Raw genomic sequence first — 23,513 nt, forward strand, 5'->3', positions numbered from 1 at the left:
TTATATTATATTATATATATTATATTGCTCTTTAATATTTTCTACAGTATAAAGATGTGAATTAATGTAGTGATTAAAACTTATTTTTCAATCTCAAAACATATCCAAGCTGTCATTCTGACACAATGACAATTCTATTAATTCATTCTAACAGGGCTTTTATTTTGAAGTGAAGCACTTCTGTTTTGGATCTAATGAATAGAAGTTTTTACTAGTAAGAATACAATTGTAGAGCGCCATAACTGGAATTGTTAATAGAAAGAATTGAATTGTAGAGGTCTCTAATTTAAGTGAAAATGCCATTACGACGAGTAACGCTGGGAAGATTGTAAACTGAGGCATAGGCGCCGATACCGTGTGTGTCAGACTGCCAGTAGGCTACATTCATTTAACATTAATCATTGCAGTCGGTGCTATGTGAAGCGCCTGTCACACTGTGATTGGTTATGTCGCTGTCAGTCGCCTGCTCCATATCCTATCCACCAATCACAGCGTTTCTCGGATGAAAACGCCTCTGATCGCGGTTACGTGTCAGTTAAACTTTTGATCTCCAATCCTGTCTGTATTTGTGAGAAGTGGCGCTGTCTGAGTTCAAAGATAGCCTACTTTACCTTTATTATCAAGTAAATGGGTGTGTGCGTTCGTGTCGGCGGCTGTCCATTTGCTAAAAGGGGTCGCACACCGGACGAGAAGCGCAGCTACGGCTATATGACCTTGTTCAAAATCCTGCCGTGCCACAGAGCGCGATTTACATAGTTTTATATTAAATTTAAATGTATTTGTCTCAAATCGTCGTTAATGTACTGACTTCAACCTGTGCTGCAATATACATGTATTTTATATTAATTTACAGAAATCAGCTGCTTGAATGAAAATTGCTGATGTTATCGGATTTTCAGGTGATATTCTCAATTCATTCAGTTAACGGACCCCCCGGTTGTATTTAATTGTACAGTACAATCGTAACATAGTAGCCTACAGACATTATCTTAATTCCATAATGTCCTTAAACATAACATTACAATATTGCTGGCCATAAACTGACAAAGTGCACGTCCGGTGTGCGATAGGCTACCTCGAGTTGTCAGACGCAGCGCTGCGCTTCTCGTTCGGTTCTGAAATGCAAACATTTTTTGACTAGGCCTAACGTTACTTTTTTTTTTTTTTAAAGGGCGTGCGCCCATGAGCACCCACGGAGGAGAACATAAATCGGCGCCTATGAACTGAAGCGGCCCAGTATGGGCTGAGAATTGTTCCTTTATTCCAAATAAATAGATTATGATCCACAAATAAATGTAAAGAGATTCACAACAAATTATAAAACTCACAAATATATAAAATGAGATTTGCAAATAAAAAAATATATTTATAAATGTGTTTTATACCACAAACACAACTCCGCCTGGCATTTATTTGTGAATCGGTTCCTGTGCATTTGTAAATCTCCTCACGCATTTGTGGATTCTGAAACACTTCTAGTGTCGACATGCAGACAAATCAACAAATAAGTGTCTCCACCCACCCTTTACCTAAGACAATCAGATAACGGCCACATTGAGCTGACCAATCGTAGCACGTTCTCACTACAACCAATCATGTTAGGCTTTCCACTCGGGGCAAGAACTGGATCTGATTAATTTTGCAGATATTATCAACACCCCTGAAAACATCTGTAATGGGAGCTTCATTCAAATGAGCTGTTTGTGTGGTTAAAACACCCCGTTTCCAAAAGATTGTTGGAGTTTAAGGCTTCTTTATATTTATTATTCTTTATTATTAACTCAGGATTACACACAAATGATCATCACAGATCCCGAGCATCATAACCCTCTCTACCGGAGTCAAGCGGCGCGTCAAAAGCAAAGCCGATTATCTTCCCTGCCGTACAGTTTCACATCATGTAAAACTAACATGTTTGCAGTGTCACACATTTTGCCCATGACGTTTGTTTTCTTCCCTGAAGATATATGACGTATAATCTTCTTTATTGACTATGCTGGCTACATGAAAATTCATAATTCGTGATAGTGTCTACACTGGACGCGGCGAAGCGCGACACGATGATTCACTGATAGTAAACGGATGCCCGTTCTTCTTCTTCTGAAGCGGCTACTACACGCAACTACACGCTACTACACGCTACTACACGCTACTACACGCTACTACACGCTACTACACGCTACTACTGCCACTACACGCCACTACACGCCACTACACGCCACTACACGCCACTACACGCCACTACACGCAACTACACGCCACTACACGCCACTAAACGACACTACACGCAACAACACGCAACTACAGGCAACTACACGCAACTACACGCCACTACACGCCACTACACGCTACTACACGCAACTACACGCTACTACACGCAACTACACGCTACTACACGCTACTACACGCTACTACACGCAACTACACGCTACTACACGCAACTACACGCCACTACACGCCACTACACGCCACTACACGCCACTACACGCAACTACACGCCACTACACGCCACTACACGCCACTACACGCCACTACACGCCACTACACGCCACTACACGCCACTACACGCCACTACACGCCACTACACGCCACTACACGCCACTACCACTACACGCCACTACACGCCACTACACGCCACTACACGCCACTACACGCCACTACACGCCACTACACGCTACTACACGCCACTACACGCCACTACACGCCACTACACGCTACTACACGCCACTACACGCCACTACACGCCACTACACGCTACTACACGCTACTACACGCCACTACACGCCACTACACGCCACTACACGCCACTACACGCCACTACACGCCACTACACGCCACTACACGCCACTACACGCTACTACACGCCACTACACGCAACTACACGCCACTACACGCCACTACACGCTACTACACGCCACTACACGCCACTACACGCCACTACACGCCACTACACGCCACTACACGCCACTACACGCTACTACACGCCACTACACGCCACTACACGCCACTACACGCCACTACACGCAACTACACGCCACTACACGCAACTACACGCTACTACACGCAACTACACGCTACTACACGCTACTACACGCCACTACACGCCACTACACGCAACTACACGCCACTACACGCCACTACACGCTACTACACACTATACAGAGGAAACGTCATTTGCACATTTGCTTTGTCCAATGTCCAATCGTTGTGACAAATAGCTAGCTATAGGACATAAATACTATGTAGAATTGTATTTATATTGGATGCTGTAAGTAACTTTTACAATACAGTATTATTAAGTCTGATATTCATATGAAATATTTTTTGAGTGATCAAGTATTTTAACGGATCACCCCTCCCTTTCGAAGAAGCTACGGTGCCTGAAACTGGACAAACATATCGTCGTCTGAGACAGCAGAGAATAGCCAGAGTAAACCAAGTTTCTGTACCACAGTCCATTATAAACCACATCATGGATAAAGTTTACAAAGCCATAGTCAGGCGAGGATCAAGGGTCTTAATATGTAATATAATAATAGTAATCAGCTGATTGTCTCACGAACATAACCAGCACATTTCTCCCCACATATGAAACCCATAATACAGCGAGGGAGAAGAACCACATGAAACTATGCAACTATATATTTTTTCTAACAGGGTAGTAAAAGTTTAGCTGGCTAATATGAGCTGTTACTGTGGCTGAGATGGTTAAAGCGTAAAGCATTGTTTATACTGGACGCGTCCGCATGAGCCCAAAGGTGCGCGCGGCAGAAATGACGTGATTGTAACAGCGCGCGCCTCCGCATCCCCTAGACACCATTTACTACACACAATAGGCTTTTTTTCTCTGATTTTGGAAACTCAATCGACTTAAAATGCTTCCAAGATCGACGGGTTGGTGATTCCTGTAACTGTTTTACGGTCAATGACAAGAGTACTAATCAGCTGTCTCACGAACGTAACCAGCACATTTATCCCCACATAGCAAAGCCATAACACAGCGAAGGAGAAGAACTAAGTTACATGAAACAATCCAACTACATATTTTACACTACTGACAAGGGAAAAGTCACTACTCACGGTGTTTATGGCTAGCTTATAGCTTTCTGCTGCTTCTCTTTCAAGGTAGTGACGAAACGCGCTCTGTAACGCTGTGTGTTCGCTGTCGGCTACGGTAGAAACATGACGTCACAATATGTCGACCTTCATAGAAGGGGATTCCCGAGCCTATGTAGATATAAATCCCTCATTCTAAGGTAATAAAAACATTACGGTTTATTAAGTAAGTTCTTTATACACCACTGAACACATAGTTATGGATGTCATATTGCATTTCTGTTAATAGATACTCAATTTTTACACATTGCACCTTTAAAACTTGACTGGAGAAGTGGGAAAAGCTGTTGTGACAGTAATTTCCCCAATATTACACAAACTCGCGTATGTATCACGAGGTTGAATCCAGTTATTCATTAGTCAGCAACGCATTGATGTTTTTCTGTTTTATCATGAATAACGTGACGCTTCCATAACGCGTTGTTCCCATAACGCAAGCGCTGTTTCTCTGGCATTTTCAAAGGCTCATAAAAATGTGTCTTGGCTTGATACGCAGTCTCATGGTCTAACTCTAACGAAATCCACATTTTAAACATTTTACTGAAGCAATATTATGGGTCTTCCTTAGCCTACACTTCCTATTTGACCCAATGCAGATGAACGAGCAAAGTTATTTCAGGGCAAGACCACCCCGAGTGTAAAGCCTAACGTGATTGGTTGTAGCGAGAACGTGCTACGATTGGTCAGCTCAATGTGGCCGTTCTCTGATTGGCTTAGGTAAACAGTGGGTGGAGTCACTTATTTGTGGATCTGTCTGCACGTCGACGCTAGAAGTGTTTCAGAATCCACAGATGCGTGAGGAGATTTACTAATGCACAGAAAGCGTTCACAAATAAATGCCAGGCAGAGTTGTGTTTGTGGCATAGAACACATTTATAAATACATTTTTTTATTTGCAAATCTCATTTTATATATTTGTGAGTTTTATCATTTTTTGTGAAACTTTTTACATTTATTTGTGAATTTTATATATTTTTGTGAATCTCTTTACATTTATTTGTAGATGATAATCTATTTATTTGGAATAAAGTAACAATTCTCAGCCCATAGCCCAGACAGGGCGTACGAGCTCGAGTGTTTGAGTTCAGTGTAAACGCACCGTATATTCACTCTCTACAAAACAAGACTTTCACAGACTTCAGATCAGGACCAACCGCTGGGTTTATGGAGAGTCTGCGTGAAGTTTGCTGGCAGCTGCAGAACAAAGTTGGATGGATTGTTGTCTTTACTGAAACCCTCCACAGCTTTAGACTGAACGACCTTCGACTCCCAGAGCTGAAACACAGCAACACACACACACACACCTCTATCTCTGCGCACAGTGATAATCACCGTCATAGATCAGTTGAACTGGCAAGCTTGTTTAAGGCATCTTGTTTCTGTCGTGTTTGCTGTGAGACACTGACCTGTCTGAGGTTGTCCAGCACTCCTTCATCCACTCCTTCATCGCAGAATAACTCTCGGAGACTCTCCATCACATCCTCGATGACGGACAGATACAGCTTCGGCTGAGCAATCACATTCAAATATCATCTCTACTTTCACACTAACTCATAATATTACCTTCGAGTCGAGTCAGAATCGAGTTTATTACCAATCGAGTCCAACTATACAATATTTCATCAAGTCAATTTTTTTTTTTAAATCTTATCTTTCAAAAAAAAACATGTGAATTTTAAATGTAGCAAAAGCAAACCTCTATTGCATCTTGCTTGCATTTTTGATTTCAACTCGTATAGTATATCCTGCTCAACAGAGTCATGTAACGGAAGCCGCTGGATTTCTGTATTGTGGGAGCAGCTTGTTGAATGTAAAGGGCTTGACCTATACACCTATAACTGTATGAACTGGTAATCGGGGTAACTGGTGATGGGAACAGCCCAGTGCTACTGAAGCTCTTCTCGGGGTCAGGCTGTGTGTTTATCGTGTAGCTCTGACTGATCTGACGAGTGTGTCGCACAGAAACTCTCTCAGCTTGTATCGAATTGATTGTATAAACACGCAAGACTTAAAAACACATGGGTTATTCTACGACAATGGTGGCTTTCCTGTCCCGGCCTTAACCACCAGGAAAAACACTTCAAAGTTTCAGATAATGACACCAAATATATGTTTTTTGTTTTAATTGAAGTGTTTTATTGTTAATAAAACATATGTAAGACAGTTATATTGCAAACTATTTTTTTTAAATCTTGTAGAACACGGTCAGTACCGTGAAATTTGCTTGTCCCTTGGGTCAGGAGTCGTGGTTTACTGACATATTTTGAGTTAAAAAATATATTTTTCTCCTTCTTTAAATGTCATAATACAAAGGAAAGTAGTATATTTATTTAGTGGACTACTTAAACTAAAATATTAACTAAATATTATAAATAATTTACAGGGAATAGCTGTCCCTCAATTTCATGTCACTGGTGTTACAATTTATAAAAAAACACTACTTTGAAAAAATGCAACATCCTTGCCATCTTGAAGGACATCTCGATTCTCTAATAGCACCGCGAGGAGTCGAGGATGGAGGATGGAGGAGTCGAGGATGGAGGAGTCGAGGATGGAGGAGTCGAGGATGGAGGAGTCGAGGATGGAGGAGTCGAGGATGGAGGAGTCGAGGATGGAGGAGTCGAGGATGGAGGAGTCGAGGATGGAGGAGTCGAGGATGGAGGAGTCGAGGATCGAGGAGTCGAGGATCGAGGAGTCGAGGATCGAGGAGTCGAGGATCGAGGAGTCGAGGATGGAGGAGTCGAGGAGTCGAGGAGTAGAGGATGGAGGAGTCGAGGATGGAGGAGTCGAGGATGGAGGAGTCGAGGATGGAGGAGTCGAGGATGGAGGAGTCGAGGATGGAGGAGTCGAGGATGGAGGAGTCGAGGATGGAGGAGTCGAGGATCGAGGAGTCGAGGATGGAGGAGTCGAGGATCGAGGAGTCGAGGATGGAGGAGTCGAGGATGGAGGAGTCGAGGAGTCGAGGATGGAGGAGTCGAGGAGTCGAGGATGGAGGAGTCGAGGAGTCGAGGAGTCGAGGATGGAGGAGTCGAGGATGGAGGAGTCGAGGATGGAGGAGTCGAGGATGGAGGAGTCGAGGATGGAGGAGTCGAGGAGTCGAGGAGTCGAGGATGGAGGAGTCGAGGATGGAGGAGTCGAGGATGGAGGAGTCGAGGATCGAGGAGTCGAGGAGTCGAGGAGTCGAGGATGGAGGAGTCGAGGATGGAGGAGTCGAGGATGGAGGAGTCGAGGAGTCGAGGATCGAGGATGGAGGAGTCGAGGATGGAGGAGTCGAGGATGGAGGAGTCGAGGATGGAGGAGTCGAGGATGGAGGAGTCGAGGATGGAGGAGTCGAGGATGGAGGAGTCGAGGATGGAGGAGTCGAGGATGGAGGAGTCGAGGATGGAGGAGTCGAGGATGGAGGAGTCGAGGATCGAGGAGTCGAGGATCGAGGAGTGAGGAGCTTCCAGAGGAGTCATGAGCGAAGATACACAGCTGTATCCTATGCAGAAGTGTTTTATTGACTAAACGTGACGCACGTATACATTCTCCTCCCCCTTCACATCGGTCACAATCTTTTTAATTTATAGTTTACCTATGCAGTTTATATAAACCACACATCTCACATATTTCAACAGGGTATCTTGCTTTATTATTATTCATTATGAATTTCTTAAATAAACAAACTTCAACAACATAAGGGCAGATGCTTTGAGCGCTGCTGATGACGCTGTGAAGTGACGCTCGGGTGATCAAGTATTCCAATGTATAAAAAAAAGCTTTCATTCGATTCCTCCGTCCTCATTTTCTATGGAAGTAAAATAATGTCAAATGTTTTTGAAATAAAAAGCCTGTTGAATTGCACTACTTTAACAAAAAAAGGCATTGCATTAACCCTGCTTGCATTTTAATGCATTGTATTTTTAGGGCTTGCATTTTTATGGGCTGAAATTCAACATGGTTGAATATTTAAGCTGTGAATATTTCAATTAAAAACATTTCAAACACATTTTCATTAGTAAAAATTCAATAATCCATATTCACCCTTCATATTTCACTTCCAAAATATTATAACTGTTTAAAAATACAACCTATAATATTCAACAGGCAATTTCGGTCCATTTTATTTCGCTTCTACAAATTCAGTGGTTGAAATTCGACAGTAAATTCACCATTGACGTCCAGAAACTGCAGGAAAAGCAGTAGATTGCCGAGCATACTCTCCATCTGCTGTTAGTCGACCTCACCAGCAGGGGGTGCAAGCGCGTGTTGTTGACGAAGAACAGCTAAATTAGAGCAAGTCATTCATTCATAAAACTCATTTACAGCAATGTAAGTTTATTTGTGATTATTATGACGGCTGTTTTTGTTAAATTCAGTGCCTTCACGGTTACTTTTCCTGTGTAGCCTACATGCATATTTCTCTACCGTGAACGAGATCATAATTTTATTCCCCGATGCGGATATACAGATCCAATGTTACATTTTTGAGGTTGACATATTTCTCTTGGTTGTTTAGTTGCCTTAACTTTATATTGTGGCGATGTGCTGCATGCAGGCTATTAGGGTTTCCTTCAATACTTCAGGATTCCCCTGCTGGACCTGTACAACGCTTAACGTAGCTTAATGGACTAGTGATGTAAAAGGCCAAACTCACAGGCAAGCAGATGGACTCAGAATAACGCGCACAGCTGAGCGTTTCCCAGTGATAGACTGGCATAAAGATGGCTTGATGTTGGACATTCGCACATTTAGGGACCGTCTCTGAAGTTTATACGACTTTGGTATACACGTTTCTAAGTTTAATAGCATTTGAATAGAACGACTTACAGTCATAAAACCAACTGTAAAGTGTTCATGTAGTGTCAGGCATAATGTGCACCCTTTGGATTTTTGACATTTATTCAAATAAATTTAAATTTGCTATTGAAGTTAGAAACGTACATGCCAATGTTGTATGCAACTTTAGAGACGGTCCCTAAATGTGCGAATGTCCAATGTCAAGCCAATTTTACATTTAGTCATTTAGCAGAGAGAGAGAGAGAGAGAGAGAGAGAGAGAGAGAGAGAGAGAGAGAGAGAGAGAGAGAGAGAGAGAGAGAGAGAGAGAAAGTGTTAGTATTAATTGATCAAGTGATGATTTTATGCCAGTATATCACGAAACGCTCAGCATGAAACTTTGCGCGTAAAGTTTATTATATGAGTCCATCTTCTTGCCTGTAGCCTATATAGTAGCCTACAGCCTACATCCCCAATAAGCAAGATTGGTCTTTCATATCACTGTATGTGTTAAGCGTTTTGTCCCAACGGAAAGGGAATCCTTGAGTATGAGGTAATGAGGGAAACCGATCATAATCCTGTTCATGGTAGAGATTAGAGAAAGCTGATGACATAGAATACACAGGGAAAGTAACAATGAAGTTATTGAATGAAACATAAACACAGCTTTTGTGTGTTTATCATCTTTTCCGCATATACTGTCACAGATAATCATTTCCATTTTATGAATGAATGTCTTCGTCAACAACAAGCGCTTGCACCCCCTGCTGGTGAGGTCGACTAACAGCAGATGGAGAGTATGCTCGGCAATCTACTGCTTTTCCTGCAGTTCCTGGACGTCAATGTTGAATTTACTGTCGAATTTGAACAACTGAATTTGTGGAAGCGAATTTGCAAAGCGAAATAAAGTGGACCGAAAATTACCTGTTGAATATTATAGGTTGTATTTTTAAACAGTTATAATATTTTGGAAGTGAAATATGAAGGGTGAATATGGATTATTGAATTTTTACTAATGAAAATGTGTTTGAAATGTTTTTAATTGAAATATTCACAGCTTAAATATTCAACCATGTTGAATTTCAGCCCATAAAAATGCAAGCCCTAAAAATACAATGCATTAAAATGCAAGCATGGTTAATGCAATGCCTTTTTTTTCCAAGTAGTGCAATTCAACAGGCTTTTTATTTCAAAAACATTTGACATTATTTTACTTCCATACTTTTCTTTCCTTGCATCCTTCCCTCGTATCCTACAGGCGAGGAGCTGAGGCGCGAGGAAAGGAAACGAGCATGCACTAATAAGAAATGAGAAGCACGGTGAGTTTGCTCTCTCTCTTCATATTTTAGCAATTTGATAATTTGATAATTTCATGTGAGGACTTAAGATGCGTCACTGGTGTTCTACAGATTATAGTAAGGGGAAAGGAAATTTGATTAAAATAATTGTTCAATTTGCATGATTAAGTGATTTATTTACAATTTAAGAAGTGTGGTTTGAGCTACTGTGGCAGCCATCTTAGATATGTCATCTTGTCTGCAGATTTGTCACTGGTGTTATCGTCACTGGTGTTACTGATGCTGCTGGTAACACCAGTGACATGACGATAACACCAGTGACTATTAATAACACCACTAACTTTTTTCTCAACATAAGCCTCAACAATTATATCAATAAAGCCTTATTTGCATTTTATTACTGTTTCAATATTGTAAACACTAAATATGGCTTTCCTTTTGACAGATATGGCGAAATGAAGTGCTGCTGAAAAGCAAAGAACCTACAGACAGCGCAGGGATGCTGACCCAGACCTTAAACAGAAACACCAGACTTACTGCAAGGATTTAGAGACTCAAAAAAGAAACCGAGTGAATGATCTCACAGAAAGGGAGAAAAGACAGGAGCAAAGGAAATGGCGGGTCAGACAGGCAATACACAGAGAGAGATTGAGAGCAGGAAAGACAGTGTTGACCCCCATCCACTCCAGACAGTCAACCCAGTATCGCAAGGTTAGAATTGGACAAAAGTACTTATCAACAGAGTTACTTAAAGAGATAGTTCACCCAAATTACAAAATGACATATTGGTTTCACTTATCGTGTATGCAGTCTATGGACAAGGTATGACAGCAAGCCATGCTTTTGTTTACCTGGCCACTGTTTCAAATGCTAACTTTTTACGTTTGTGGCACAAAACCAAAGCATGAGACATATCTTCTCCATAGACTGCTTACGCAGTAAGGAAACCAATATGTAATTTTGTAATTTGTGTGAACTATCCCTTTAAGTAGGCCTACACAATATTTGTAACATGGCACGAGAATTGATATATACTGTTTTAACAAGCTGCATAGTTTTGTGTATAGGCATGACAGAAATAGAGTAATATTATGTTGCATGCATCTCACATTGGAAATCTAATACAGTTATATATTACATCTTTATGCTTTACAGACAACGAATCCAAGGGCGGAGAGTGCACAGGAGAGAAGCACAGATAGGCCGAAGAAAATGTCAGGAGTTGCAAGAGAAGTTAGAAAAGCACAAAAGACTATACCACAAATACAAGAAACGTTTTCACCGCTTTCAGGGTAAAAATCAAGACCTTGAAAGTCCAAGAACGAAGACGAGAAGCACTCTACAAGACTCTCCTGCCTCTTCATCAATTAAAAGAACTCTCAACTTCCATTATGCTCTCTTGGGGGATCTAAGAGCAAAGTACAAAGCAGACAAAGCCAAACAGGGGGTTGTAAAAATACTGACAGGAAAGCTGATAAAGAAATACAAATTCAAAAAGTTGTGCGAGCAGATGATTGTTTTTTCATACAAAACCCGGAAGCCACAAAACAGAGTTCGACAAACAAGCTTGGCCAAAATAAACGAGAGCTGTAGGACAGTTCTACCAAAGAGATGATGTCAGCAGGCAAACCCCTGGCAAGAAAAACACCATCACACTATCAACCCTAACCCTAAGAAAGATTAAGAAACAGAGGAGGATCCTTTGTGATTCCCAGAAAAACCTCCACAGGAAATTTGTTGCTGAACATGGGCAAAACATTTCATACGCCTTCTTCTGCAGGGAGAGACCCTTTTGGGTGGTGACACCGAAGGAGAGCGACCGAGAAACTTGCCAGTGCAAGACCCATGAAAACTTACAGTTTATTGTGGATAAAATGCAAAAACTTGCTCTTTCACAGCCCAGCAATCTGGAGGAGATGGCAGATAGCACAGTCTGTAACAATTCAAAGACATGCGCCTATGGTGAATGCCAAGAATGTGAACACTCCACTGTCCCACCGGCCAGACACCAATCCAACAAAGAGGTGTCGCTCACCCAGTGGTGTCTGGAGAAGATAGAGCACAACAGAGCAAATGAAGAACAAGAGAAAAGTAGCTTAATCACTGTGAAGAAGGAAATAGCCATAATTGTGTTTTTTACCCAAGCCATGATTGCCTGATCCATCTAGACTTTAGTGAGAACTTCACTTGCAAGTACGCTTCAGAGATCCAGACAGTTCACTTCGGGGGGTCACACAAGCAAGTGACGCTTCACACTGGTGTCCTCTATGTGGGTGAGGAGCCCCCATCTCCTTCTGCACCATCTCACCCAGCAGACGGCATGATCCAGCAGCCATATGGACCCCGTCCTGGACATGATAAAACACTAGTACCCTGCCGTGCAACACCTTCACTTCTTCAGTGATGGTCCAGCCTCACAATATAAACAGAAGGGCAACTTTTACATGGTGTGCACAGACCCTTACAAGAAGGGCTTCCAGGGGACTACGCGGAACTTTTTCGAGGCCAGTCACGGAAAGGGTGCTGCGGGTGGAGTGGGGGGTTCATTAAAGAGGTCAGCTGAGATCTTGGTCCGCCACGGGAGAGACATGACGGATGCAATGTCTTTCTATCAGGAGTTGAGGAACTCTGGCAGTCAAATACAGATGTATTATGTCAGCGAGGAAGAGGTGGAAGTGGTGTTGGCTAATGGCCGAGATCTCTCACCTCCACATCAACCCGGATACCTCAGCTCCACTTCGTTCAGATGTCATCGAGTCTCACCACAGTGGTCAGTGGTGCATCGTGAACTATGACGAACAACCATACCCTGGCTTTATACTGGAGATCGAAGAACATAATGTGAAAGTTAAGTGCATGCAAAGGAATGGAGACAACAAGTTCTACTGGCCAAGCCCAAGAGATGATATCAACTGTTATGGAGATGACCAGATTGTTTGTCTGATGTCAGTGAACAAAAGATCAGTTCAGATTGACCACAATATCTGGAAGTACTTGGAGGAGCACCTGAATGTGTGAAAGTGGCAGATGTGAACTGGCACATGAAATGCGTATCAGTGCTGTTGGAAAAAACAGGTTTAGTTTGCGTTCAATGGGTCTCATTCATGAAACACGAGCAGAACGAATTTTTGTGTAAATCGTGTGTAAAGTGGTTCTGGCGTAAATTTTCGGATTCATTAAAATGTTCGTATTTTCCAAATGTTAGTTGGTACACAAGAAATCTACACCTGCTCCCAGCCACGCGTAAATAGTGCGCTTAACACCCGAACGTTTTGCTCATTAATAAGGCTGCATTTTAATTCACCTTAATCGGGTACATATTTACACAGCATTTTGAAAAAATATTATATATAGTAATTACATCCGTTTTTTCTTATTATGAGAGCCAGTAATAGCATCTGCAATGGTGGTCCTTCTCCAGTTTTAATACGATTTTTCCGAAGTGAACAAATTCGTTTTTTGCTCTCAAGCTTAATGTCGAACCATTTTCTTCTCACTTCTGGGAATGTTCGATTAACAGATGAAACTCCATTGACTGCATCTGTAATATGCTGCCGGCTTCCTTTTTTTTTTAGGACCCGATACGCCACTATGTACGCTTGAAAATAAAATGTGGCATTTTGAATGAACTTCTGATAATAAAACTTCAATTTCTGCATCTGAGAAAAAAAAATTTCATTCGCATTCATTTCATAATATGATACCCATATATAGTTGTCAGTCGGATTTAATGGGCGGGATTTATGGTGATAGAGAATGAACATGCACGCGCATCCCATTTACGACTGATTGGAATTCCTTAACACACACACACACATTTCACGATCACATCTGACGTTTACGAAGTATTTGTGAATCAGGAGAAGAGTTTTCGGGAAGGTCTCTTTACGCGCAAATCACTCGCATGATAAAATATTAAAACTGATCAAAATTTGTTTGAAATATTTTTATGTTATGTCATTGGTTTCACATTGCGTCACTGGTGTTACTGCATGGCATATTGGTGTTCTGGCATCAGAGTTCCCAGTTTCATAGAATATGGGTTTTGTATCTACCTAAATGTTGCTGCATTCATTAGTAGGCATTTTAAGGATATGATCATTCAATTTTGATCACTCAACCTCAATTATTTCTAATGTTACAACAAAAAAACACAGTGGTAGAAATAGAAAAATATCACACAATAGAACTTTACACATATCTGTTTAATTACCTGTTCATTATGTATGCAAACGAAATAGTCAAATTACATCCTGGAAAGCCTGAATTGACTTCTAAAATATAGGCAACACCAGTGACAAAAAGGCAGCACAAGCTTTTTTTAATGTAATGTAGTGAAAATATCCAAATACATTAAGCTGTAATTTAAGTTGATGTATAAAGTTAAGAGGTTAACTATTATCTGACTATAAGTTTTGGTATAAAAAATAATACATTTTTTAAAAGTTGTCTGTTCAAAAAGCCACCATTTTCATAGAATGACCCACATGCGAATGATTGAATTTCGTGACACTGCAGTTTTGACCCAATCTGGCCAATAATTCCGTCAACTGTCCTGATATTTCACAGAATCGCTGGACTCGGGAACATTTTTCGAGTCCCAAACGCTCGAGTTCCGAGAAGCCCAACTCTACTAACATTACAACCGCAATGTTTTGTTAATGATTTTTTATACTATAGCCTTAAATGTGGAAATAGTAAATATAGGGTTATTTACTCACCAAAATATTGGCGTTAGAGAGCATGTCGCCTTCACTAGTTGGTTAGTATGGGCATTGGCACTGGCGCGCGCACACACTCACTCACTCCAGCACCACTGGTCGCCAATTAAGAGCTTATGAACCACACTTCTTGATTAAATTAATTTACAATGGACCGTAAGTAAGACACTGATGTATAAATCCTAAATGATCACGCAACGAGGTGAAAAAAATATGACTATACTGAAACACATGAAATGAGGGAAAACTCGACGCGTCTTTCACGCGCAGTGACGTCACTGCCTGATCGCGTTACTGTTATTTGGGAGGTTACATTAATGTATTTTTGTAATCTTGTTCCAACCGTCAGTTTCAATCTGATGTAACTTTCAATTGTTTCCTTAACAAATAAAAACGTATCATCACATGCTTTCAAAACACTTTGTAACATAAACAATTGAACATAATTTGTAATACAGAAAGAAAAACGGATGAGGTTCTGTGGCATATATTACAGTACTGTTTGTCCATTCAATCATCAGTGGCAGCTCTTCTGCATGGGTTAGACCCATAAATGCGCAGTTCTGGTTCAGTTCTGGTTCAGTTCTGGTTCAGCTCTGGTTCAGTTCTGGTTCAGCTCTGGTTCAGCTCTGGTTCAGTTCTGGTTCAGCTCTGGTCTCAGTCAGGAGGATTTGAGCCAGTCTGAACTGAACATGCACACCATCTTGTCACTGATCACAAATGATGGCGCAATCTGTGACATTGAAGACACCAGACAGGAAAAATATGTCTTCAATAAAGACTGACCTGTAATGTAAATATAAAAGTGGTGCTGAATGCAGAGCCAGTGGGTGGAGCTTCACCTGATGGAGATAAATGGAGCATAGCTGGAAGAAAACAAAATTAGAAGTTTTTTCGTATTTCGTGTAGAAAGAGCACGATTGCTTACAGAGAGGCTTTAAAAGCTGCTAGATCTGCTTATTTTTCAACCCTATTAGAAGAAAATAAACACAACCCTAGTTATTTATTCAAAACAGTGGCTAAACTAACGAAAAATAAAGCTTCGACACCGGACGTTTCCAAGAAACACAGCAGTAAGGACTTTATGACCTTCTTCACTTACAAGATTGATAATATCAGAGATAAAATTATAACTATAGAACCGTCTACTACAGCATCACATCAGACAGTGCAGTGTAGTCTCCCTGAGGAAAAAAATAATTAATTCATTGCTATAGGAGAGGAAGAATTTTGCAAACTCGTTAATTCATCTAAATCGACAACATGTATGTTAGACCCTATACCGACTAAACTATTGAAAGAGATGCTTCCAGAAGTCATAGATCCTCTTCTTAACATCATTAATTCATCTTTGTCTCTAGGATACGTACCAAAAACCTTTAAGCTGGCTATGATTAAACCGCTTGTTAAAAAAACACAACTTGATCCTACAGAATTAGTCAATTACAGGCCGATCTCAAATCTACCTTTTCTGTCAAAGATACTAGAAAAGGCAGTATCCTCACAACTGTGTTCCTTTCTTGAAAGAAATGGTATCTGCGAGGATTTCCAGTCAGGATTTAGACCGCACCATAGCACAGAGACAGCTCTCATTAGAGTCACAAATGATTTGCTCTTATCATCCGATCGTGGTTGTATCTCTCTATTAGTGCTACTCGATCTTAGTGCTGCATTTGACACCATTGACCACAACATTCTCTTAAATAGACATTGTGTAGGAATTTCTCACATCTAGCGGTGAAATCGTATTTTGCATTCAAACGAATTGTGCTCTCCAGCGCCTCGCTTTTTCAAATGCGTGTTCTAATAGCACTTCGTTGAGTTTTCCTTCGGGTGAACAGGTTTGCTATTTCAAACAAACTGCAACTTGACACAACGAACAAACGAATGTTACAGTATGAATAATAACAGTGCAGTGCAGCCTTTTAAACTCGCCGGGCCGTGAAGCGCCTCTCACTGCTCTCTCCTCCGGTTCTGCTGCGTTCAGTCACGTGACGCTGGCTCTGAACGAAAACGCCTCGTGGAAACGTGTTGGTCAAGTACTTTTTGACCCTCTCTGCTATTATAGTTTTTCAAGATGGTGGAACGACATGGAAGCCTCCGTGGACCTACCCGTCACATGTATATAAAGATAAGTCAGATCATTGGCAGAGGTATTTGTACACCATTGAGGACATATTTATAATAAAATACCTAAAAAACTACACATAGTCCCTTAAAATAGACACGAAAATTATGTTGGCATTAGTGGAATTGCACTAGCATGGTTTAAATCATAAAAATTTGGATGACTAGTAATTTCCTACTACTAAATTCTGAAAAAACAGAGATTCTAATTAATGGACAAAAAACTTCCACACGTAATAACCTAGAATACCGTCTAACACTTGATGGCTGCTCTGTTAAGTCTTCGTCGTCAGTTAGGAACCTGGGTGTGTGTGGGTGTGTGTGTGTGTGTGTGTGTGTGTGTGTGTGTGTGTGTGTGTGTGTGTGTGTGTGTGTGTGTGTGTGTGTGTGTGTGTGTGTGTGTGTGTGTGTGTGTGTGTGTGTGTGTGTGTGTGTGTGTGTGTGTGTGTGTGTTTGTGTATGTGTGTGTGTGTGTGCTCTTTGATAGCAATCTTTCATTTGAAAGTCACGTGTCTAGTGTCTGTAAAACCGCATTTTCCACCTTAAAAATATATCTAAATTACGTCATATGCTCTCAATTAAAAATGCAGAACAATTGGTTCATGCGTTCATGACATCAAGGCTAGATTATTGTAATGCTCTACTGGGTGGTTGCCCTGCACGCTTAATAAACAAACTACAGCTAGTCCAAAATGCAGCCGCTAGAGTTGTGATGTCAGTCTGTGTTCCCCTGTCTTTTCATGTTTAGCAGTTCCCTCTTATGTTTATCAGTCTTTAGGTTTGTGTCTCAGATTTGCCACGCCCCCTTTTTATCTTGTTTAGCATGTTTGAACTTGTATTTAAAGGGGCCATGTGTAAGAACTTGAGGTAAAATATCCAAAAAATGAGCTACACGCATCAAAAGAATGAGAAGAAATAAGGGTGATGATGTCATTAAAAAAATGAAAATTTATAGTGCTGCTGAGATATCAACCTGAATTAGCATGCTAAATTACTAGCCCCGGCCCGACAGGTGTCATAATACCAGTTTCGGCCATGGGAGGCGGTATGCGGGCAACACCAGCCAAACTGCAATACACGAATAAGTCGCACTGCTTGTGGACGTACTTGAACCTGATGTCAGTCGTGTGGAAAGTACAGCCCACTACAACAGTTCAGTACAGGGAAAAGAGCGGAAGAATGGCTGAAGCCCTTGGCAAGAGACCCTTCCCACAACCATCCGCTGCAGGGAAAAAACGCGCTCGGAATCAAAAATAAAATCGGATAAAAAAAGGAGCAGAACCAGAAAAAACATTGGCACTGCTTTCCATCGCTGGAGACAACTAATGGACATGAAAGAAATGAGGTTTGACTCCGACTTGCAACATTTCTTTTGGATTGGTAAGTAAGATGCTGTTAGTATTTTGCTAGAAGTTTGTTTTATATGTTTGTTTAGTTTTTTCGGGAAGTTATAACATAGAAATGTATCGAAGGCTGTTCGATAAAAGTCTACCCACAGATCCGATCCGGTTTTCACCTGTTATCTACCAGAGCCCGTCTCTACCAAGCTGATGATAAAATGTAACATTAGCTAAGAAGCTTGAAATGTCTTCGATGATAATGAACCCAGATATGGACACACGAAACGTAACGGAAAACATTGCAAGGTGTAATGAGACACAATGTTTTTTGGTGACTAATGATAACTTAGCTAGAAGAGGTATTGCTAATGAAAATCAAACTTGATATATGCTGCTAAATTAGCATCAGGCGGGCAGCATACGTAACACTCTAAATAGATGTTGTCCCTAGTTTCACTTGTATATGTGCAGATAAGAATACTTCATAATTTTTAACTAAAGTAAAACTACAACATTTTTGACGATGTTAGGTAAAGTGATGGTGAAGTTATGCAGTGGCGATCGACTGGCCAGCTGATTTTGGGATCTGAGAGGCATAACATTTGGCTTCGGCTATGGCTCTAGGGTCGTTGTGAAGGTAGGGGCGGAGCATAGAGACTATGCCGTTTCTCGTTTGTTACTCTAGAGTAGACCAACTCACTTTCTGGAGGTATACTGCCCCCATCTGGTATGGAATGTGGAGTATGAATTGATTTTGTTGCCGGACATGACACATGGCACCTTTAAGCCCTGTGTTTTAGTTCAGTCTTTGTGAGTTCTGGTGTTGTAATGTTGACGTTGGTTGTTCTGTTCCCGATTCACGTTTCCTAGTCTGAGTCCTTGACTAGTTTTGAGTTTATCTAATAAAGTGTGCTGCACTTTGATCCTGCTTCTTCCTTGCTTCAACCGCTTCGTGACAGCTAGAGTTCTTACTAGAACCAGGAAGTACGACCATATTAGCCCGGTTCTGTCAACACTGCATTCGCTCCCTATTAATCATCGTATAAATTTTAAAATATTACTGATTACTTACAAAGCACTAAATGGTTTAGCTCCCCAGTACTTGAGCGAGCTCTTAACGCATTATAGTCCTTCACGTCTATTGCGATCTCAAAACTCCGGCCAGTTGATAATACCTAGAATATCTAAATCGACTGCTGGCGGTAGATCCTTTTCCTATTTAGCACCAAAACTTTGGAACAATCTTCCTAACATTGTCCGGGAAGCAGACACAGTCTGTCAGTTCAAATCTAGACTAAAAATGATTATTTTACCTGGCATTAATATAGAACAGGGGTTCTCAAAGTTTTGATAGGTGAGGGCCAATGTAGGAACCCAGCATTGAACTGAGGGCCGCCAAAGGGGCGGGGGAGAAAAAGAAAAAAAACTGGAAAAAAATGACATTTGAAATAATTTTAATGACCAGGTTGCATCTCTACAGTTTACATTCATTGCAAATAAACACATTTAAATTCATAACTGAGGCAAAAAAAAAAAAAAAAAAATGCAATGCAATGCAAACAAAATCCCTGGAGTGTCTACCCTCAACAGACAAATTTGGGATATAACAGTCCTGTGTGCAGTCCATCTCAAGTAGGCTACAAACTTATTTAGAACAAACAGTCTACTTATCAGCATAGGCCTTACTGTGCGTTCACACCGGACGCGAATAGCGCGTCAAATTCGCGTCTACCGCGTCTAGTTTGACGCTTGACCACTTTGTGTTAATTCGCGCGACAAGAGTGAAATTGACGCGAGTAAAAACAAAAGTTTGAAGCGAAATTTACGCGCGTCTCGCGCGTCAGAGGCGAAAGTTTCAAAAGTTTCAAACCCCGTTGGCGGCCATCTTTTTACAAGATGTCTGTTGTTGATGGGTCATTTATCGAGAGAGTCACCGCTCTGTATTTGCTCTGGAGAGCAGAACAGCGGCGTAGGGATCATCATCGCCGTATTTGGGTCCACCAGACCCTTCGGAGACGAACCCAGTTCGGCGAGTTTCACCATTTGCTCCAGGAGCTGCGCCTGGATGACGGCCACTTTCAGCGGTACTTCCGCCTGTCCCGCGCCCAGTTCAATGACCTGCTGTCCCGCATCGGAGCGAGGATCACCCTCGCCCTCGCCCTCCTAATCTGTCATTTATTTTTGTTTTGATGATAAATGGAGCCAGCCTAGGCTACTACAAAAGTGATTAAACTGTCCTGTGTTTTTTCCCCCTCACACAACACAGACACGAACTATGTTCTTGCACTAAAGTATGTTGGTTCCCTTTACATTAGAATAATAGTAATGTTTCATATAATCTAGATTAGATAGGGAATAAATAGCATACAAAATTAATGTCTCATATATTAAAATCAAGTTTTTATGTGGTAAAATATTTACTTCACCATTATTCAGGGGCAATTATAGCTACCAAAGCACCACAGGAAAACCTGAGAGAGAGAGAGAGAGAGAGAGAGAGAGAGAGAGAGATTTTTCAAATAGAAGCTTACCAAACAAGTCATCATCATTCATATCTATCATTGCCTGTCAGTCGCGTTTCCATTATTGCAGATTTGCGCAAATGTTTTGCGCTATTATTATCTTTTTTAACCCATAACTGAAAACTGTCCCGTAACTGTCTTTTTAAAACGCAAAGTTGAACACCAAAATGCTGCGCAAAAAAAGTAAATATCGACAGACTTTTTCAGATTTTTGTTTAAATTACTTTTTGCCCCTTTATTAAACATTTCAAATATTCACAAATTAATATGGAAAACATGTCGATTTTACTGGTTTTCTAAGGCCAAATTAGAACTCCATCTCCGCTGTTAAGCAGATGCGCTTTTAGAGAGAAATGCACCTTTCATACGGATTACATAATCAGAAGGTATTAGCTTTCGATTCGAATTTGTTTGTTTAAAGTGGACATTTCAAGCTTTAGCCTACATAGGCTATATTTTGTTTCAGTTCTCGCGCTCCAGTTCACGGAGATCATGAAAGCGCGTACTGATTGTTTTATTTTATTTAAAAAAAGCACAACGTTTTCTTGTTATTATGAGTTTACACAAATAAAAGTAGTTGCGAATAATATATTATTATTTTCTGTATGACCAGAAATGATAGAGTATTTTAAGTTGTTTCCCCTGTTGATAGGAAAATGCAAGTGTTCGCGCCAGCGAAAAATTTGAAAAGTAATGGAAACGCGGCTATTAATAAGATTGTCATTAAGTCACACTGAATATTGATTACTTGGTCAACATACCCATGGGATTTGTGGTGCTTTTTTCGGTTTGCCACGATTCCTCTGATGTCCGGCTCCATCTCCGTCGTTGTGATACGAAGGACAGCATGTAGATGGCCATCTGTCAGCCTGGATCTCAGCTTGGATTTGTTGATGGCCATGGTGGAGAGGGTCTTCTCACAGATGTATGTGCTTCCGAATAAAGATACCATTCTGACAGCATGCTGGCGAAGTGCAGGGCATGTGGATGGGGAAAGTCCTTTGTAGAACTCGATGAGATTCTTGTCACGATATTCTGCTCTGGCCTCTGAGCTCTTCTGCAGGTCGATGAACTCAAACTGCATTTCTGCAGGCTCTTCCTCAGGCACACATGAGAAAGGATTTTGGAAAAGGTTGAATGCCTTCTCGTGGTCCCTGAAATCGGAGAAGCGGTGGTTGAATTCCTCTCGGAGTTTTTTTATTAGGGTATGGTTCTTTTCTGAACGCAGGTGACTTAAAACTTGGCTCCCATCTGTGTCTGTGTCATCTACGAGCGACTTACAGGCAGGAAAATGAGTGAGATCTCCCTTTCTGAGCTGTCCCTGCAGCAGTTCAAGTTTACGCTGGAAAGCTTTGACGTTGTCAAATAGAGTGGAAATAAGCTTCCCATGGCCTTAGAGCTTCAGATTAAGATCACTGAGACAATTATTCATGTTAGCAAGGAACGCTAGGTCACAGAGCCATTTAGTGTCACTTAGCTCTGTCACATATTGTCCTTTTGACTCCATGATCTCTTTTATTTCTTTTCTCAAGTTAAAAAAACGTTTCAGTGTGGCACCTCTGCTCAGCCACCTGACGGCAGTGAAGTATATGACGTCCCCAAAATCTCCCTCTGACTGCGCCAAAAAAGCCTTAAATTGGCGGTGATTCAGACCTCTGGACTTCAGGAAATGAACAGTCTTCACAACTATGTCCATGACATGTTTCATTTCAAGTGTATGAGCAGCGAGGGCTTCTTGATGTATTATACACTGGTATCTGACTAGTTTCTCACCTCCGTTGTTGACCACTTTCTCAGAGAGCAGCGACACGGCACCTGCCCTACTCCCGACCATTGCCGGTGCTCCATCTGTTGTGACACCGACCATAGATGCCAGGTTCACTTTGTAGGCATCGAGACTGTGACACACAGCATCACAAATGTCGACTCCCTTTGATGTGTCTTTCATACTCTCCACGCTTAACAGCTCCTCGCCAATGTCAAAGTTCTCCGTGACTGTACGGATGAAAATCAGCAATTGCGCTGTATCGGAAATATCCGTGCTTTCATCCAGTGCAATGGAAAAAGCTCCCTTTCCTAGCCCCTCCACACGTTTTCCCAGTTGCTCTTTCAGATCATTGGCCAGATCTTCGATTTGTCGTGTGACTGTCTCATTCGACAAACTTACGTCTCGGAACTTTGTTTTTTGCTCTGGACATAAAATGTCGGCCACTTTCAACATGCAGTCACGCACAAATTCTCCGTCACTAAACGGCTTGCTCCACTTAGCTATTTCTTGAGCTACCACGTAGCTAGCCTGTGTTACAGCTTCACCGGTTTTAACCAAATTTGTGAAAAGTGACTGCTGTGCAGTGTAGCCTCTTTTAAGTTGTTCAAGCTTACTGGTGCGCTCCTTGCCACTGAATTTATCGTAGTTTTTATGTTTGGTATCATAATGGCGTTTTATATTGAAGTCCTTGCGCATTGCAATTACCTTCTTGCAGATCAGGCAAACGACTTTATCCGACCCGTGAGGTTCGACAAAGTAATCGTTTGTCCATTTATCTTGAAACTGCCTTTTCTTCTTGCTGACATGACGTTTTTTTCTCGAAGGGCCAGGCTCCCGCTCTGGCTCTCGCTCCATCATCTCCAT

The 23,513-nt window shown here is 41.4% G+C and overlaps 3 protein-coding genes and 1 long non-coding RNA gene across 6 annotated transcripts in view; all 4 read right to left on the reverse strand.

Moving 5' to 3' along the window:
• Positions 1 to 15,117, reverse strand: part of gtf2a1l (general transcription factor IIA, 1-like) — a 59,418-nt gene extending 44,301 nt beyond the window's left edge. For 2 of the 3 annotated variants that reach the window (XM_077237546.1, XM_077237545.1), the window contains exons 1-3: positions 14,893 to 15,117; positions 5,523 to 5,624; positions 5,271 to 5,391 (exon numbers count right to left, since the gene is read on the reverse strand). In XM_077237546.1, coding sequence (XP_077093661.1) covers positions 5,271 to 5,391; positions 5,523 to 5,624; positions 14,893 to 14,916 — 247 coding nt within the window. In that variant the 5' untranslated portion in view covers positions 14,917 to 15,117. Of the gene's footprint in view, positions 1 to 5,270; positions 5,392 to 5,522; positions 5,625 to 5,812; positions 5,863 to 14,892 lie in introns of those variants that run through there. The other variant, XM_077237547.1, reaches the window with a different exon arrangement.
• LOC143745444 (uncharacterized) lies at positions 2,002 to 3,030 on the reverse strand. The gene is made up of 2 exons (XR_013205993.1): positions 2,849 to 3,030; positions 2,002 to 2,100 (listed from the first exon to the last, which is right to left on the reverse strand). It is a non-coding gene; the product is annotated as an uncharacterized LOC143745444 (long non-coding RNA).
• Positions 6,140 to 8,838, reverse strand: LOC143745430 (uncharacterized). Its single transcript, XM_077237528.1, has 5 exons — positions 8,753 to 8,838; positions 7,380 to 7,558; positions 6,881 to 7,066; positions 6,616 to 6,789; positions 6,140 to 6,174 (listed from the first exon to the last, which is right to left on the reverse strand). The coding sequence occupies exons 1-5, from the start codon at positions 8,836 to 8,838 to the stop codon at positions 6,140 to 6,142; spliced, it is 660 nt and encodes a 219-aa protein (XP_077093643.1).
• Positions 15,118 to 15,515: 398 nt separating the features above from the next.
• LOC143745432 (general transcription factor II-I repeat domain-containing protein 2B-like) lies at positions 15,516 to 23,513 on the reverse strand. The gene is made up of 3 exons (XM_077237530.1): positions 22,655 to 23,513; positions 21,630 to 22,273; positions 15,516 to 15,578 (listed from the first exon to the last, which is right to left on the reverse strand). The coding sequence occupies exons 1-3, from the start codon at positions 23,511 to 23,513 to the stop codon at positions 15,516 to 15,518; spliced, it is 1,566 nt and encodes a 521-aa protein (XP_077093645.1).

Source organism: Siphateles boraxobius, unplaced genomic scaffold, assembly GCF_051911475.1.
Source record: "Siphateles boraxobius isolate OS27281-9 unplaced genomic scaffold, OSU_SipBor_1 204, whole genome shotgun sequence".
NCBI classification, from domain to species: Eukaryota; Metazoa; Chordata; class Actinopteri; order Cypriniformes; family Leuciscidae; genus Siphateles; species Siphateles boraxobius.

What these genes read in the sequence shown, in the direction of transcription:
- LOC143745430 (XM_077237528.1), bottom strand. Translation starts at nt 8,838, where the DNA reads ATGTCCAACATCAAGCCATCTTTATGCCAGTCTATCACTGGGAAACGC. An exon ending in CCTCCATCCTCGACTCCTCC is followed by an intron (nt 7,067 to 7,379) that starts ATCCTCGACTCC and finishes CGACTCCTCGAC; the next exon opens with TCCTCCATCCTCGACTCCTC. An exon ending in TCCATCCTCGACTCCTCGCG is followed by an intron (nt 6,175 to 6,615) that starts GTGCTATTAGAG and finishes CTGGTGGTTAAG; the next exon opens with GCCGGGACAGGAAAGCCACC.
- LOC143745432 (XM_077237530.1), bottom strand. Translation starts at nt 23,513, where the DNA reads ATGGAGATGATGGAGCGAGAGCCAGAGCGGGAGCCTGGCCCTTCGAGA. An exon ending in GAAAGTGGTCAACAACGGAG is followed by an intron (nt 22,274 to 22,654) that starts GTGAGAAACTAG and finishes TGAAGCTCTAAG; the next exon opens with GCCATGGGAAGCTTATTTCC. An exon ending in CCCATGGGTATGTTGACCAA is followed by an intron (nt 15,579 to 21,629) that starts GTAATCAATATT and finishes GTGCATGTTCAG; the next exon opens with TTCAGACTGGCTCAAATCCT.